Here is a 17,545-nt window from a genome sequence, read left to right on the forward strand (position 1 = left end):
TGCAGGCAGTGTGGTCCCTGGCAGAGTAGTCCACAAAGGCAGGCCTCTTCTCAGTGTGGGCGAGGGTCGCCGCCCCCGAGAGCAGGTGAGGAGGGTCCAACCACCCCAGGGCCCCCGACCCGCTCTGAGGTCTATTCCACCGAGCCACCTCGTGCTCTGGCGCCTGGGACGTGGTGGGCAGCCGGAGCATGCCCGGACTGCCTAGAGGACAGCTAGGGTGCGAGCGAGATCAGTGTAAGGAACCCGGGTCCTTCCTGCAGACCCCTGCGGGCTCCGCACCTTCCCTCCCTCCGACCCCGCCCCTAAAACCGCGCTCCGCCCGCTCTCCTGCCTGTTAGCCTCCAACAGATCCGCCCCTCCGACGACGCTCCGCCCTCCACCCCGCAGACCCCGCCTCTCTTCCCGCCCTCCGGCCCCGCCCCTCAGCCGCCATTGACTGTGCAGGCTCGCACTTCCTTGCGGAGGGATGGCTGCGCTCCGGGCCGGCCCGACAGCCCCGCAGCGCGTGCTGCTCGGGTAGCGCATTGCCAGCGGGCCGGGCCCGCGTGTGCACAGGTGCGACCCACGCCTCCCTCAGCGCCTCAGCGCCTCAGCGCCCGCCGGGCGGGACCCGGAACGGTGAGTGCACCCTGGGCTGCGTGCGGGATCCCGGGGACCCGGGGGCGGGGGCTCTGCACCTTTACCTCACCTGCTTGCACGAAGCCCAGGACGCGTCCAACGGCCACAGACACAGTCCCCAAGGCGAGCCCAGCACTGGAGCGCTCTCTCTGGATCCTTTGGCCTAGAAAAGAAAGCTCTCAGAGTGTAAGGAACCAGAAACCTGGCTAGCCGCCTTAAGTAGATGGGCAGAGAGGGTGTCTTTCAATGTTTTCCTCCCTGTGACCTTGGGCGGGCCCCTCAGCCACCTGCCCGGCCACGGTGTGGTTTTCTCACTGTGGGAACAATGGTGCTCGGTCGCTGACGGCCAAGGTGAACCGAGGAAGTCAGGGGTGTGCAGTAAGTAGATGCCGTTTGATGGCTGGACCACTTCCCTTCTCTCTGGGCCTCCAGCAGCCTGGGGACAGAGAGTCCCTGCATGGGTACAGCTTAGTTACAAAGTTGCTAGTTTTCTCCCAAAGATCCGCTTGTCTCTTTTTTCCCCGGGGAGAGTCGAACAGAATGAAATGTCCCCGGAATTCTTCCTCCGTGGGAACACTGGAGCCCCCTCTCTCTCCCTGTTTATCTCATAACTGTGCTGACTTCTTTTTTATTATTATTATTATTATTATTATTATTATTATTATTACTATTACTATTATTATATTTGTGTTTTAATTTTACATATCAGCCATGGGTTCCCCTGTCGTCCCCCCTCCCGCCCTCCCCCCCCCTGCTGACTTCTTATCACATTGTTCTGCAAAGAGTCTTTGTTCAATAGGTAACAAAATGACTCTTCTTATGGACTCAGCAGAACTGGGGAAAATTTCTCCAAAGCCCAATCCCAGTATATGTGTTATGCCCAAGTTGGTTTTGTAAGGAAAATGAGGTGAAGAAGTGAGGTTGGCGAAGACAGACTCATCTTTCCGGGCTGTTAAGTAGACCAATGAGAGGCTGCACCTTTCCAGCCTTCCCCAAGGATGGATGGAGGTTGGGTTCTCTATGTGTGCCTTTGGGGCAAGCTTACTGCAGGGGATTGAGGATAGGGAAGCTGCAGGTGTTGGCTGTAGGCTGTTTGCAGTGGTCCCTGTGTCAGTGTGTCCCCCCTTTCTCCCCCTCGTTGCCCCCTGCCCCCCAACATATAGAGGCGGGGAGTTCCAATAGGCTCCAAGGCACACAGAATGTTCCTGACCAGAGTTGGGGAAGCAAGCTGAGCAGAATTTCTCTGAGTCATATAAGTTTAACCCAACAGGTTTATTCCTTCCTGGTGTCCCCTGCCAGTGCCCTCCTAGTCTTCCAAGTCCCCCGAAGCCTGGTTCCCAGGTGCTCACAAGTTGCTTGGCCTTTTAATGCAGGTAGAAACATCATGTGTCACATGTGTAGATTTGATCAGAAAGGTCAGCACAGCAGGATTGCTCATGTTTGCATTAAAGCATGGGCCTCCCCGTGAGGCCTATTCCTTAGGCCTGTGGATTCTTCCCCACATGATGACCAGACTACAGTACAGCTTTGGAGTGCACAGCAACAGGGAGGCCTCTTGGGTCTTCATGCCAGCCCTGCTGCATCCTCCAAACTGTGGGATGCTGTGTGGTTTATTTCACACTTCCTTTGTTACCTCTTGCTTTTTGACTCAAGGACAATATAGGGATGGTCCCATGAGGTTATATGGAAGAAAACTAAAGAAGACCCACAGAAGCCCGAAGACGGTTCCCAAAGCAGAGTTTGTACCCATTAGTCACAGCTTCCTCTCACCCCTCACTTCCTCTTGAGAATTTGAAAGTGGGGCCCTGGTCAAGTCTGGGCCTTGTTTCCTATACTAAGGTAGAAGGCCCAGGTTTGGTGGTCGGATATGAACTAGCATTATGACAGTTTTAAATGTCCCCATCTGTAAAATGGGACTGTGGACATTAGCCTGGCTGATGTGTGGTGGGAGTTAAATGAGGTGGCGAGTGGAAGTCCCTTTGCTTGGATCCACCGTAGTCCCAATTCCAAAGTGGTGACTGCCACAGAAACTCTGCCGTAGCTAAAAGGTAGGGTTTAGATTAAACATCATAAGATGGGTGTTGGGCCATTGAAGTGGCCCAGTGGATAAAGAAGTTTGCCACCAAGCCTGACAGCCTGAGTTCAACTCCTGGGTCCCATATGATGGAAAAAGAAACTCTCCCAGGCCTTCACAGAATAAATAAATTAAATTACAGTTACGGGGAGCAATCATGAGCATGGGACGAAGGCTAAATGCTGTGAGATGCCAGACTTTAGACAATAGAGGGACATGAATTAAGTAGAAGTAAAGGAAGTTGCCCCTTGTTCCCAGCCAAGGCCATAAAGTGGGCCCAGGGTTTCAGGAACTCTGACATCCATGCAATTACCCAAGGTCCTGAGAAAAGCAACTGACCTATCTCCCACCCCACAGTTCCCGAATAAAACAACTTATTTTAAAAAACAGCTCATACCTCCACCCCCACCCCCACACCACACCACCCTCCGTACACACACACACACACACACACACACACACACACACACACACACACCTAGGCTTGGCACTGTGTGCTGTCCTGTACACCAGGTCTTGAGACACCCTACAGATTAATATAGTCTGCTCTTGTGGTTGAGGGCTGTCTCTTTCCATTCCTTTAATTCCCTTTGCGAACTCAGTTCTTACATTACGCAGCTACGGCAGCCTGACTTTCCACACACAGTATCTTGTTCTCTCTCATTCTCCTTCATGGGATGGTTTCTTCATTTGCTGGCAGTGGTGTCTGCCAGCAGGGCCTGCAGTTAATAACCAACCTGGAGTTAATGCTGCATGCTCAGGAATGCTATTCTCCTTGTAGGCCTGAAATCACTCACAATGGAGGCAAGCAAGCAGATTCGAGTCTCTCGGCCATACAAAATCAGCGAATCTTCAAAGGTACGTGAGCAGCCCCTCCTCACCCATGGTATCAATTCCGATTGCCTCTGGCTTCTGGCTGATGTCTCCTTAACTGTGGTCACGTGGGTTTGTAGAGAAGCTCCTGGGTATTGTTCCCTCTGTTCTACATCTCACCATGAGGGGTGGGACAAAAGAACCATAGGACTTCAGCCTTTATGAGGGGGCTTACCAACCCCAATATGAGTCTCATGGAGAGCCCAGCCCCTGACCTTATGGTAGAACTCATCTTCCTGATGGTAAGACCTCAGGGATCTCTTCCCTGTTTGTGTCCAACTCCCTGAGACCCCAAGAATGAATAAGTATAGACTCCCTGGGTTCTGGCCACCAGCACACATCAGGCTGGTTTCATTAGCATCACCCTTAGCAAGTCAGGAAAGAGTCCAGAGAGAATAGCCATTGCATGGGCATGGTATACATCTGTAATCTCAGCACTTGAAGGCTGAGGCAAGCAGACAACCATGAGTTTAAGGCCAGCCCTGTCTATATAACGAGTACCAGGCTGGCCGGTACAAAATCCTCTCTCAAAAAAATAGCCTGTGTGAAGCCAGGCAGTGGTGGAGCATGCCTTTAATCCCAGCACCCAGGAGGCAGAACCAGGTGGATCTGTGTGAGTTTGAGGCCAGTCTAGTCTACAGAGAGAGATCCAGGACAGGACAGGCACCAGAACTACACAGAGAAACCCTGTAAGGGGGGTTAGGGGGGGAGACCAGCCTGTGTGTGTGTGTGTGTGTGTGTGTGTGTGTGTGTGTGTGTGTGTGTGTGTGTGTGTGTGTGTGTGTGTGTGTGTGTGTGTGTGTGTAGGGGAAGGGTGATACACACCTTTAATCCCAGCAGAGGCAGACGGATCTCTGAGTTTGAGGCCAGCCAGGTCTACAGAGAGACCCTGTCTTAGAACCAAATAAATAACAACAACAGGGCTGTTGAGATAGCTCAGCAGATAAAGGCATTTGCTACCAAGCCTGACAACCTGAGTTCAAAACCCAGGAGTCACGTGGTAAAAGGAGAGAACCACCTCATGCAAATTGTCCTCTGACCTTTACATGTAAACGGTGGCACACATGCACTCCCCCCCTCAATAAAAACCAAGTCAACAGATGTAATAACAATCATATTTTTAAAAGCAAGGGGAAAAAAAAGAAATAAATACAAGGGCTAGTGATGAAGCTCAGTTGGTAGAATGCTTGACTGGCCTGGCATGCCTGAAACCCTGGGTTCAGTCCCCAGCACTGTATATACAGGGCACAGTGGAACACACCTATAATCCTAGCACTCAAAAGGTAGAGACAAAAGGATCAGAAATTAATGATCACCCTCTGCTACTTAGCAAGAGGAGGGGAGGGCTGGGCATGGCAGCTGTCCACAAGGCAGGAAGAGGAGAAAGGGAGAGGAGGAGGACAAGAGAAAACTCAACAAGCAAAATGGACTGGAAACAAGGAGCTGGTCCATTCAAGGAACACCAACTAAGAATGGCCAGCCTGAGAAGGACAGCATTCCTACAGTTGTGTCCCTGGGTTCTCAGCCCAGGATCTGAGAGTGAGAACGTGCATCAGATAGCTGGTGACAGCTGTGGGCTCCTTAAAACTGAGCAGAGGACATGGGCTGGGGAGGGTTTTGTAAGACAGAAGGCTGCCTCCCCTGCGTTTCTCAAGTGCCCACTGGGCTGTCTCACTGACTCTCTAAACCTGAATGATAAACATGCTTGTTTATTGTTCAACATGCTCGTAAACCTCACTCAGGTGAGGAAGTGGGGCCACAGCTAACCTGAGACCACACAGTCAGCAGGATGCAGAGCTGGAGTTCTAACTTTGGTCCATCTGATTATAAGTGGTGGGGTGGGGTAGGGGGCAACACTTTTCTGATGGGAAAACATTTACAAAACATCTCTTGTGACCTAGAAGAAGGAAGAAAGGAGAGAAAGAAGGGAAGACAGAAGCAAGTGAGCTTTTAGACTCCTGATTATAAAGGAGGAAGACAGAGAAAGCACCCAAATAGCTCCTTTGGTTGTTTTGGGGTTTTTATTTTTGCTTTTTCAAGATGGGTTTTTCTGTGTAGCCTTGGCTGTCCTGGAACTTACTCTGCATTTATGTCTGTGTGAGAATGTCGGATCCCTTGGAACTGGAATTACAGACAGTTGTGAACTGCCATGTAGGTGCTGGGAATTGAACCCTAGTCCTCTGGAAGAGCAGCCAGTGTTCTTAACCACTGAGCCGTCCCTCCAGCCCTGGAACTTGCTCTATAGACCAGGCTGGTCTCGAACTCACAGAGATCTACTACCAAGCAGACAGTTTCTAGTAATTATACACACTGGGGCTGGCTAGACAGCTCAACATGTAAAGTCACTTCCTGCTCAAGTGACAGACAACCTGAGCTCCACGCCTAGAACATAGGAGGTAGAAGAAAAGCCATCCCTTCACCTCCACAGTCACACTGTGGTGCATGCACCTGCGCCAATATTTTAGTCTTTTGTCTAATTTTATTTCAGATAGTGTTTCTCCATGTAGTCCTGGCTGGCCTGGAACTTTCTAGGTAGAACAGACTGACCTTGACCTCACAGAGGCCCACCTGCCTCTGCCTCTGAGTGCTAAGATTATAGGCATGTGCCACTACACCCAGCCAAGTCTTTAAAACATTTCAGGAGGGAGGACAAGAAGGAAGGAGACACATGCTGTCAGAAGCACCTGTGATGCTCTGGGGTTTCCTTCCGTGGCCCTCATCCCGTCTTATAACAATTGCCGTCACCTCTGGGCTGACGGTGGTGCCTGAGGCCGGCAGGCCTGTGCTTTCTCTCCTGATGCACCTTCTTGTGCAGGTGTTCCACCGGGCTGACCACTCCACCACAGTGCTGCAGCGGCTGAATGAGCAGCGGCTGCATGGCCTCTTCTGTGACGTGGTCCTCGTGGTCGAAGAGCAACACGTGCCTGCCCACCGCAACCTCCTGGCTGTGTGCAGCGACTACTTCAACTCCATGTTCACGCTGGGCATGCGGGAGGCTTTCCAGAAGGAGGTGGAGCTGGTCGGCACCTCCTACGTGGGGCTCAAGGCTGTGGTGGACTTCCTCTACAGCAGTGAGCTGGAGCTGGACGGCAGTAACATCGACTACATCCTGGAGACGGCGCACCTGCTGCAGATCTGGACGGTGGTGGACTTCTGCTGTGAGTACCTGGAGCAGGAAGTGAGTGAGGACAACTACCTGTACCTGCAGGAGCTGGCCTCCATCTACAGCCTCAAGCGGCTGGACGCCTTCATTGACAGCTTTGTGCTGAGGCACTTCAGCTCACTGTCCTTCACGCCGGACTTCCTGCAGAGCGTGTCCGTGCAGAAGCTGTGCGCCTACCTGAGCAGTGGCCACGTACAGCACAAGTGGGAGTATGACCTGCTGCAGGTGGCTCTGCAGTGGCTCACTCAGCAACCCGAGCGGGAGGTGCACACCTGCCGTGTGCTGGAGAACATCCGCTTCCCCCTCTTCCCTGAGGACATCCTGCTCCAGCGCGTGAAGCTGGCCATGTGCTCGCTGCTGCCCAGTGAGGCCAACTGGGAGGGCTTCGTGGAGGAGGCCATGCACTACCACAACAGCCTGGTGGCACAGCCTGTCCTGCAGACGAAGCGAACCGTGCTGCGTGCCGAGCAGTGCTTGCTCTTCGTGGGCGGTGAGGTCTCTGAGCGGTGTCTGGAGCTGAGCGATGACACCTGCTACCTGGACACCAAGAACGAACAGTGGGTGAAGGAGACATCCCTGCCAGCCCGCCGGAGCCACCACTGCGTGGCTGTGCTGGGGGGCTTCATCTTCATTGCTGGCGGCAGCTTCTCAAGAGACAATGGCGGGGATGCAGCTTCCAACCTTCTCTATAGGTATGACCCCCGCCGTAAACAGTGGATCAAGGTGAGATTAAAGCAAATTAATTTGTTACTCTTGAGGCCTCCCTCTTTGCTGCTCCCTAACCTCATCACAGCTTCCTGTTTGGGGGCCTTGTGTCGACCGCCCTGCTTCTGAGAGAGTTGTGATGATGAAGTCCATGTCTTTGCTGCCCTCCCCATACCTACACCAGAGTAGGGCTAAGGGAAGGCCAAGCAACCACCATCTGAAAGACTGGCTGTTGCCCAAAGCAGCATGCTTTGATGGAACTTTCTACCCTGATGGGAGCATTCTGTGTCTGTCCTGTGTCCAACACAGTGGCCCCTGTCCCTATGTGGCCGTTGAGGGCTTGATATGTGGCCAGTGCACATTTTCAGTCTTATCTCATTGTAACTAACAGATATTAAGTGTCAATGGCTGCTCCAAGCTCCATGACAGGGCTCAGCCAAGCGAGGGCCCCCATGCCTCAGAGCCTCTGCTGGGTTTCTCTTGTGGAGAGATTTGAAAAGTAATGTTCAGGGAGCCACAAAGCTCCGTGCCAGCGAGGGCCAGTATGGAGGCCGCACATGAGCCCTGTGCACCCTAGCTGAGTGTCGTAACTACTGTTCTAATGTTGGGAAGGGACACTATGACCAGAGCAACTCTTATGAAAGAAAGCATTTAGGCATTTGGGGCTGGAGAAATGGCTCCGTTTGTTAAGAGCACTTGTTTCTCTTGCAGAGACCAGAGTTCAGTTCCCAGCACTCACGTGGTTGCTCACAAACATCCGTGACTCCAGTTCCAGGGGATCTGAGGTCTTCTTCTGACCTCTATGAGCAAAAGGGACACACATATACATGCAGGCAAAACACCCATACAAGTAATATAAAATAAATTTTTTGTTTTGTTTCTCTTTTTTTTTTTTTCTCCGAGACAGGGTTTCTTTGTGTAATAGCCTTAGCTGTCCTGGGACTCTTTCTATAGACAAAGCTGGCCTCGAACTCACAGAGATCCCCTTGCCTCTGCCACTTGAGTGCTGGGATTAAAGGCATGTGCCACCACCACCAGGCAAAATAAATAAATTTGTTTGTTTGTTTGTTTGTTTGTTTTTTCAAGACAGGGTTTCTTTGTAGCTTTGGAGGCTGTCCTGGAACTTGCTTTGTAGACCAGGCTGGCCTCGAACTCACAGAGATCCACCTGCCTCTGCCTCCCAAGTGCTGGGATTACAGGCGTGCGCCACCACTGCCCGGCATAAATTTTTAAAGAAAGCATTTAGTTGGGGGCTTGCTTATAGTTTCAGAGGCTTAGTCCATTATCATCATGGCAAAAAGCAGACAGGCATGGTGCTAGAACAGTAGCTGAGAACTTTACATTTTGATCCACAGGCAGCAGGTAGAGAGAGACTGGGCCTGGCATGGGCTTTTAAAACCCCCAAGCTCACTCCCAGGGACACACCTTCTCCAAGGCCACACCTCTTAATCTTTCCCAAACAGTTCACCAGCTGGGGACTTTGCATGCAAGTATCTGAGCCTATGGGGGCCATTCTCCTTCAAACCACCACGCTGAGCTAGTGAATGCTCAGGAGTTTCAAGCTGCCTCCTTGTCCTTTCCAAGTTTTCCCATTCCACCTCTGAATATGCTTGTGGCCTTGTAGGCCTAAGAGCCTGAGTTGATTGGCATACAGATGGCTGAAGTGAAGTGTCCCCTTCTACAATCACCTCTCTAGACTGCCACCAACTGAAATCTGTCTTTATGCTCACACCTCTATGTGACTAATTGCCTCAGTGTTTGCTGAATTTAACACCTTCCAGGCACGGCAGCTCACACCAATAGTTTTTTAGGAGGCTGAAGCAGGAGGATTGCCACAAGTCTGAAGCCAATTTGGGCTACATGGTGATTCCAAGTCAGCCTGGGCCATAGATTGAGACCTTGTTGCAAAACCAAAACCAAAATGGATTCCAGTTGGCCTTTCAATTCTATGATCAAAACTCTAAATTGGCCAGGCAGTGGTGGCACACTCCCTTAATCCCAGCACTTGGGAGGCAGAGGCAGGTGGATTTCTGTGAGTTTGAGGCCAGTTTGGTCTACAGATCGAGTTCTAGGACAGCCAAGACTACACAGAGAAACTATCTCAGAAAACCAAAATAATAATAATAATAATAACAACAACAACAACAACAAACAAACAACTAACCAAAAACCCAAACCTCTAACCTGGGCCAGCAAGATGGCAAAGGAGAGAATCAACTCCACAGAGTTGCCCTCTGACCTCTGTACATGTCATGGCACATCGTCGTCGTCCCCCCACACACACACACACATATGCACAATAATAACACATTAAATTTTTTTTTTTTTTTTTTTTTTGGTTTTTTGAGACAGGGTTTCTCTGTGTAGCTTCGTGCCTTTCCTGGAACTCACTTGGTAGCCCAGGCTGGCCTTGAACTCACAGAGATCCACATGGCTCTGCCTCCCGAGTGCTGGGATTAAAGGCGTGCGCCACCAACGCCCGGCTTTTTTTTTTTTTTTTGGTTAAATTTAAAAAAAAAAAAAATCTAAGTAGCAGTGGGGGACAGCTCACACCTTTAGTCCTGGCACTCAGGAGGTAGAGGCAGGTAGATCTAGGATTTGGAGGCCAGCATGGTTTGTGTAGTGAGTTCCAGACTAGCTAGGGCTACACAGAAAAGTCCTGTCTCCAAAACAAAACAAACAAACCTTGTACCCTAAAAGCTAAGTAAGGCCTCTAGGAAGCCCAATGTTGGCGTCCCTTCTGAAATGCTGGTGGCAGGGCCTGGGCCTGTGGTCTCCTGATTATGAAGGTTGGAGCTTCTTCTTCCCAACTGCCTGTATGGTGTCGCTGTCTTAGGGTTTCTATTGCTGTGAAGAGATAGCATAGCCACGGCAACTTTTATAAAGGAAAACATTTAATTGGGAAGGCAGCTTACAGTTTCAGAGGTTCAGCTCACTATCATGATGGGGAGCCTGGTGGCAAGCAGGCAGATGTGGTGCTGGAGTAGTATCTGAGAGTCTTGAAGGTGACAGGAAGTGAACTGAGATATTGGGCAGTATCTTGAGCATATATGAGACCTCAAAGCCTGCCTCCACAGTGACACACTTCCTCTAACAAGACCACACCTACTCCAGTAAGCCACACCTTCTGATAGTGCCACTCCCTTTGGGGGCCATTTTCCTTTAAACCACCACATTCCCTCCCTGACCCTCAAAAGCGTGTAGCCATATCATAATGCAAAAATGCATTCAGTCCAGCTTCAAGAGTCCCCACAGTCTATAATAGTCTCAAACTTGTTTCTTCTGAGACTCGTGGCAATCTCTTAACTGTAATCCCCTGTAAAATTAAATCAAAAGGCATATCACATATTTCCAAAATAAAAATGGCACAGGCTATATACTACTGTTCTAAAACTAAGGAAGGGAACACACTAAGGAAATACTGGACAAAGCAAGACCGAAAACCAGCTGGGCAAACTCCAAACTCTGCATCTCCATGTCTGATGCCAAAACACTCTTCAGATCTCCAACTCCATTCAGTTTGTTGACTGCATGCAACACACTACTTTCTCTTGGGCTGGTTCCACTCCCTGTTAGCAGCTCTCCTCAACAAGTATCCCACGGCTCTACCATCTTCAACATCTCCAAGGCAATCCAAGCTTCAACTTCACAGCTTCAGGTTGGGCTTCGGGTTGGGGATTTAGCTCAGTGGTAGAGCACTTGCCTAGCAAGAGCAAGGCCCTGAGTTCAGTCCTCAGCTGGGGAGGCGGGGGCCGAGGGGGGCGGGGACAAAATAACTTCACAACTTCATACAATAGCCTCTCTAAGCCTCCATTCAGGGACACCCCTGACACGTGCCTGGCCTCAGCAGCTTTATTCCATAACTCCTTCTATCCTTAACTCTAAAGGCAGAACCACATGGCTGAAGCTGTCAAGTTCTGCTGCTTGCTGAGGCTGGAACACGGCCCTCCCCTTCAGTTACATTTCCACCAGCTTTCTGTCCTTCGCTGGCTAGGTTTAGCTGTCCTAAAACTTGTTCTGTGGATCAGACTGGCCTCAAACTCAGACATCTGCCAGCCTCTGCCTCAGAGTGCTGGGATTAAAGGGATGCACCACCACACACAGCTTTTCCATAGTTCCTTTTCACAAGGTGGGAATTTACCTGGGTCGGATCTTGCCCTGAGGTCCCCACTCCTTTATTCCATTTCTTAATCTGTTTACCTCCTTGAACACAGGATTTAGCTCCATTCCACTTCCTGGTGTTCTTTCTCCTCAAAGTTTACATTTTGTAATTTACCCTGCTCAGCTTGCTCTTTTTCATTATAAATCTTCATTAGAGTTATTGCTAATACCCACACAACAGAGTCTATACTAGGCTGTTTTGAGATTTCCTCTGCCAACTGAATTAATCCAAAATTCTTACTTTACCTCAGGCAGACTCTTCTTCGGACAAGGGCAAAAAGCAGCCACTTTCTTCCCCAGAATATCACAAGAACGATCTCTAGGCAACAGACTAAAATTCTTCTCTGAAACCTCTCGAGTGAGCCCCCCACAGTTCATCAGATCACACTCAGCACCCTCTCCCATGCTCCTACTAGGGTGGCCCATTAAGCAGCAGTTACAACGGTCAACTGCTTTTCTAATCAACAGTCCCAAAGTCCATATTACTCCTAACAAAAACATAGTCAGGCCTGTCACAGCAGGGGTACCAACTTCTGTCTTAGGAGGGTTTCTATTGCTGTGAAGAGACACCATGACCATGGCAACTCTCAGAAAGAAAACATTTAGTTGGCGTGACTCACATACAGTTTCAGAGGTTCAGGCCCTTATCTTATGATGGGTGGAGGGTGTGCAGGTGAATGTGGTGCTGGAGTAGTAGCTGAAAGTCCATCTTGTAGGCAACAAGAAAGAGGCTGTGACATTGAGCAAAGTTGAAGCAAAAGACCTCAGAGCCCATCTCCGAGACACACTTCCTCCAACAAGGATACACCCACTGTAACAAAGCCACACCTCCTAATAGTGCCACTCCCTTTGGGGGGCCATTTTCTTTCAGACCACCACAGTCACTCTGCTGTTGACATGGATGGTGACCAGTGGATCGCATCAGGGTTGATTTTTTAAAAAAATGTCAGCCAAACTATGCTTCAGTGGTAGGACTGTGCTCAGCATGCTGGAATCCCTGATGGGGAAGAAGGGAAAACTGAGTTTTGTTTAAATGTTTAAATTGTATATAGATTTATATTTTTTCATTTTATGTGTATGAGTATGTTTATGCTTACATGAATGTCTGAGCACCATATGCATGCCTCGTGTCTGAGGAGGTCAGAAGAGAGTGCAGGAGACTGATTTTTTTCTTTTTAATTTTAAAAAGTCATTAATTTCTTGCATAATGCCAGTCCACAAGGTTGACCATGTGGCCAAACCAGTTTGAGGAGGTGCCCTTATGCACCTCTTGAGGATCTGAGGTCTGATAGAAGCATCAGGATTCTCAGAATTCCCACCAGTAGCACCCCATTTTCCTCAAGTCCAGGCCCTTCTCCCCAGCTCATCTGGCCACAGTCTGGCCCTCCTGGGCCATTGACTCTCTGGATACTGTTGAGGAACGCCGTGCTAGGGCTTGGGAGGCGAAGCTTCAGGTGTCTCGCCCTCACAGGTGGCATCCATGAACCAGCGCCGTGTGGATTTCTACCTGGCCTCCATTGAAGACATGCTGGTAGCTGTTGGTGGCCGGAACGAGAATGGAGCACTGTCTTCCGTAGAGACCTACAACCCCAAGACCAACTCCTGGACGTATGTGGCTGGCTTGCCAAGGTGATGAGGGCTTGAGGCCGACTGCTGGAAGGTGATATTGTCAAAGGATAAAGTTTAGTCTCGCTTTCTGGGGGTTTTGGGTTGGTTGGTTTGTTTTAAGATTTATTATATATACAGATGTATTCTGTATGCAGAAGGTACCAGACCTCATTATAGATGGTTGTGGGCCTCCATGTGGGTGCTGGGAATTGAACTCAGGACCTCTGGAAGAGCAGCCAGTGCTGTTAACCTCTGAGCCATGTCTCCAGCCCTGCTTTCTGTTTTTATAATGTCCTGGCTTCTGTGTAATAGGCCATGAGGGGCTTGAGGGCAGTTCAAGCTCAAGACAAGCTTCCTCCAGTTCTTTCCAAGTTGACTGGTTCGTTGGGTTTCTGAGAGTGAGTGTTAAATTGGGATATTAAGTCCCTTACTAGAAGACCCTACTGGGTGGAGGCAGAAGGTCAGAGGCGTGTTTCATTCGTTCACCTGCAGCACAGCCTGGGGAAAGTTAGACACCATCTCTCTTTGACATTCTCATGTGGCTTCCAGCAGGCTGGGAATGCCTCAGAGATGGAGTGCACCCCACCCTCCCCAGGCCTTCAGCTGAGTACTGGGTCACTAAGTGTGGGTTGTGTCATGGGTCTGCTGAACCTGCACACCTTCTGTCTACCACTCCTACGCTATACCTAAACCCAGACTCTGAACCTTCCTGGCTGTGGAATACACTAGGTATCTTGGAGATGGTGTCTCCCAGAGTTAGCAGGGTGTGTAGGGTTGGAGTGAATCTGTGTTTTAAAGTCACACTTGAGGCTCATGTCTGTAATCCCAGCACCCAGGAAGCTGAGGCAGGGAAGTGAATTTGAGGCCTGGCTAGGCTACATAGTGAGACTTTGTCTCAAATAAATATGGATTCCAGAAACCAGGGTGCAATTCCCTGGGCATCCATAGCAACCTGGTGAATGGAGAAGTAGCCAGAGAGTGACAGGGAGCAGGTGGTCAGTGTTGTAAGTGATTGCCTGTCAATGGGCTCCCAGAGTGAGCACCATCTTGACATTTAGGGGGCAAAACGAAGCTGGTAGTCATGCTAAGAGTAGGTGCCACCATCACCACTGGCATGGGACAACGGTGTGGGGGTGGGGTTATTTCTGAGGAGACCTCCTGCGCTGTCAGTTGGTGTGAACACTGTCTATGATGTCAGCAGCAGCAGTGTGTGCACAACCCACATTTATGAGTTTCCTGTCCAGCCTTGCCCAGCCACTGCCTCGCCTCATAGCAAGCAAGCCTGCACAAACTCCACCTGAGCCAGGAGCCAGGCCTGACCCATCTCTTCTCCCTGCCCTGGGCTCTTCCTGAGAATGCCATCCCCCAGCCTTCTCCAGCCCTGATTGCTTACTAAACCACAGGACACAAGGCTTCATGTCTTTGCTCCTGAGTTTTATTTTTGGGTTTCATGGGGGGTTTTGTTTGTTTGTTTGTTTGTTTGTTTGCTTTTTACATTCACTTTGTGTGTGCTCTGGGGATCAAACTCAGGTTGTCAGGCTTGGCAGCAAGCACCTTTACCCACTGAGCCTTCTTGCCAGCCCTCTCTGACATTATTTGGAACTCTTATTTATAGGGCTCATTTTGTGGTCCTGGCTGCTCTGGAACTCACAGAGCTCTCCCAGCTAAGAGCTAATATTAAAGGTGTGCATCACAGGCCCAGTTAAACATCCCTTTTGTCTCTTTTTCCCACTTTGATAATGTTCGAAGGAGCCAGGCTTACAGAAAGTGGAGTGCTTCCATGCACCCTCCCCGAGGCAGGGACCACTTGTTGAACTGTATTCTGTGCCCCTTGTCCGTTGACAGCAGAGGTCTGTGAGGTGGCCGTGGTTTGTCTGCTCTGTGTTTTCTCCTCCAACTCTCATGACCTGAGAAGCAGGCTGTACCCCACTGGCAGAGAACCCAAGTCCCTTACTCACAAACATGGGGCCAGGCTCTTCCCTGAGCTCTTCTGTCCTCCTGCCTCTCTGCAGGTTCACCTATGGCCATGCAGGCACGATCTACAAAGACTTCGTGTACATCTCAGGGGGCCACGACTACCAGATTGGCCCGTACCGCAAAAACCTGCTGTGCTATGACCACCGGACAGATGTGTGGGAGGAGAGACAGCCCATGACGACAGCCCGAGGCTGGCATAGCATGTGCAGCCTGGGTGATAGCATCTATTCCATCGGGGGCAGTGATGACCACATGGAGTCCATGGAGCGCTTTGATGTGCTGGGTGTGGAGGCCTACAGCCCACAGTGCAACCAGTGGACTCGAGTGGCACCACTGCTGCAGGCCAACAGTGAGTCGGGCGTGGCCGTGTGGCAGGGCCGCATCTACATCCTGGGTGGCTACAGCTGGGAGAACACGGCCTTCTCCAGGGCCGTGCAGGTGTATGACCATGAGGCCGACAAGTGGAGCAGGGGTCCAGATCTCCCCAACGCCATTGCCGGCGTGTCGGCCTGTGTGTGTGCCCTCAACCCAAGGCTGGAAGAAAAGAAGAAGAGGAGCAAGGACAAGCGCCAGGACCGAGGTCAGTGACACTGAGGTCAGGGACACCGAGGCTCCAGCAGAGGCGGCCACATCCACGGCAGTTATTCCCTAGCAGCTTTTTGTACTTTTTTGATCCCTGATATTTCTATGCTATCATAGTAAATAATAATTAAATATTCTTCACAACTTTACACATTATCTTGTTTGAATACTTCCACTTGGGCCCTCATGTCTGCACAGGCCTTCTTCCCGGGCGACACACCCCAGAAAGTCCCTGTGACTGTTTCCGCCAACAGTAGCTGGCTCACAAGTTATATGGAAAATTATGTAGTGAAATTCAGTGTCTCTACGTTTTGGGCCTCCCCAAATCTAGCTGAAGCTTTTGTACGGACACCCAAGCTGTGCTGAGGTGCTGGAGGAGGCCTGTCCTAGAGACTTGCATTCTACCCATCACTTGCATTCTGCATTCAGTTGTCTCAGGCAGGAGCATGCATGTCTGTTGAGCATTTAAAGACATGGCAACCCCAAGCTTCCTGGACAGGCAGGTGAGACCCAGGGACTCTTGATTTTCTTGCTGAAGGTTCCATAACAGCAATTCTTTTTCTGAATAGTGTTGTCTTCCCTGGCTGGTAATCTTTATGAATCCTGTGTGTCATTAAGAAAGGAGGGTGGGGAGAATGGTGCCAAGGTGTTTATGTACGGCATTCTGTAATGCGAGCTGCCTGCCTCCTGTCACTGTTGGAGTGAGCTCCCCTAATCCACCTTTGTTTCCTCAGAAATGAAAACGCAGCCCTGCAGCACCTGTGGTCATTGCCCTGGGCTGGTGCAGCCATGGGGAACGCTGCACAAATGAGTGCATTGGTCCCCGGGAGGGGGGCCGACTTCCTTCCCCGGCTCCAGCAACTGTCCTGGCCCCATTGGCTGCTGCTAAGTGCTTTTACCATGCTGGGAAGATTCTCTTTCTCAATTTTTTTTAAAGATTTATTTATTTATTATGTATACAGTGTTCTGTTTGCATGTATCACTGCAGGCCAGAAGAGGGCACCGTACCAGATCTCATTATAGATGGTTCTGAGCCACCATGTGGTTGCTAGGAATTGAACTCAGAACCTCTGGGAGAGCAGTCAGTGCTCTTAACCTCTGAGCCATCTCTCCAGCCCCTCTTTCTCAATTTCTTTCCTTCTTTCTTTGAAACAGGGTCACGCACTGTAGCCCAGGCTATCACCAAACTCACAGAGATCCTCCTGCCTCAGCCTCTTGAGTGCATAGCCACCACACCCAGTCAGACTCTTTGGTGTTTCCATCTGTCCACACCTCATTTCCTACTGGACAGGGTCAGGGGGATGCCCTCCAGCCCCAGAGGAAATAGCTCCTTCTCTCTGTCTTGGTAAGTTGCTGAAACATCAAAGTCTGCTGCCCTGTGGTGATATCTCAGAAATGCCATTCCTGGGAGCACTAGACTCTCGAGCCCAGGCAGACATTAGTGACCTGTACCTCAAATGAGGAAGCTTAAGACACTGTTAACACTGTGTCAGAAGCAAAACCTCAGCGCACTAGTTTGATTTTTTGAGACAGGGTCTCTTGTAGCCTAGGCTGGCCTTAAATGATGATCCCCCTGCCTCTACCTCCCAAGTGCTGGGGTCTTAAGGATTTGCTACTGTGGTGGTTTGATTGGCACCCGAAGGAAGTGGCACAATTAGGAGGTATGGCCTTGTTGGAGTAGATGTGGTCTTGTTGGAAGAAATGTGTCACTGTGGAGGTGGGCTTTGAGGTCTCATATTTGTACAAGATATGGCCCAGTGTCTCAACCCACTTCCTGTTGCCTC

General features: G+C 50.4%; 1 protein-coding gene across 2 annotated transcripts; it reads left to right on the plus strand.

The window, feature by feature from the left end:
* Positions 1–415: 415 nt before the first annotated feature.
* On the plus strand, positions 416–15,910 carry Klhl36 (kelch like family member 36). 2 transcript variants are annotated; one of them, XM_036189107.1, is made up of 5 exons: positions 416–618; positions 3,474–3,550; positions 6,381–7,451; positions 13,066–13,223; positions 15,215–15,910. In XM_036189107.1, exons 2-5 carry the CDS (start codon positions 3,491–3,493, stop codon positions 15,765–15,767), a joined length of 1,842 nt encoding a protein of 613 aa, XP_036045000.1. In that variant the 5' UTR covers positions 416–618; positions 3,474–3,490; the 3' UTR covers positions 15,768–15,910. The 2 variants fall into 2 exon arrangements, with proteins under 2 accessions (XP_036045000.1, XP_036045001.1); XM_036189108.1 differs by having other exon boundaries at positions 13,066–13,202.
* Positions 15,911–17,545: the final 1,635 nt, after the last annotated feature.

The sequence above is a fragment of the Onychomys torridus genome, chromosome 5 (genome assembly GCF_903995425.1).
Source record: "Onychomys torridus chromosome 5, mOncTor1.1, whole genome shotgun sequence".
Taxonomy (NCBI): Eukaryota; Metazoa; Chordata; class Mammalia; order Rodentia; family Cricetidae; genus Onychomys; species Onychomys torridus.

Bases quoted from the DNA above. Each gene is read 5' to 3' on its own strand.
- Klhl36 (XM_036189107.1), top strand. From the start codon at position 3,491: ATGGAGGCAAGCAAGCAGATTCGAGTCTCTCGGCCATACAAAATCAGC. The intron at 3,551-6,380 runs GTACGTGAGCAG...CTTCTTGTGCAG, and splicing joins AAATCAGCGAATCTTCAAAG to GTGTTCCACCGGGCTGACCA. The intron at 13,224-15,214 runs GTGATGAGGGCT...GCCTCTCTGCAG, and splicing joins TATGTGGCTGGCTTGCCAAG to GTTCACCTATGGCCATGCAG.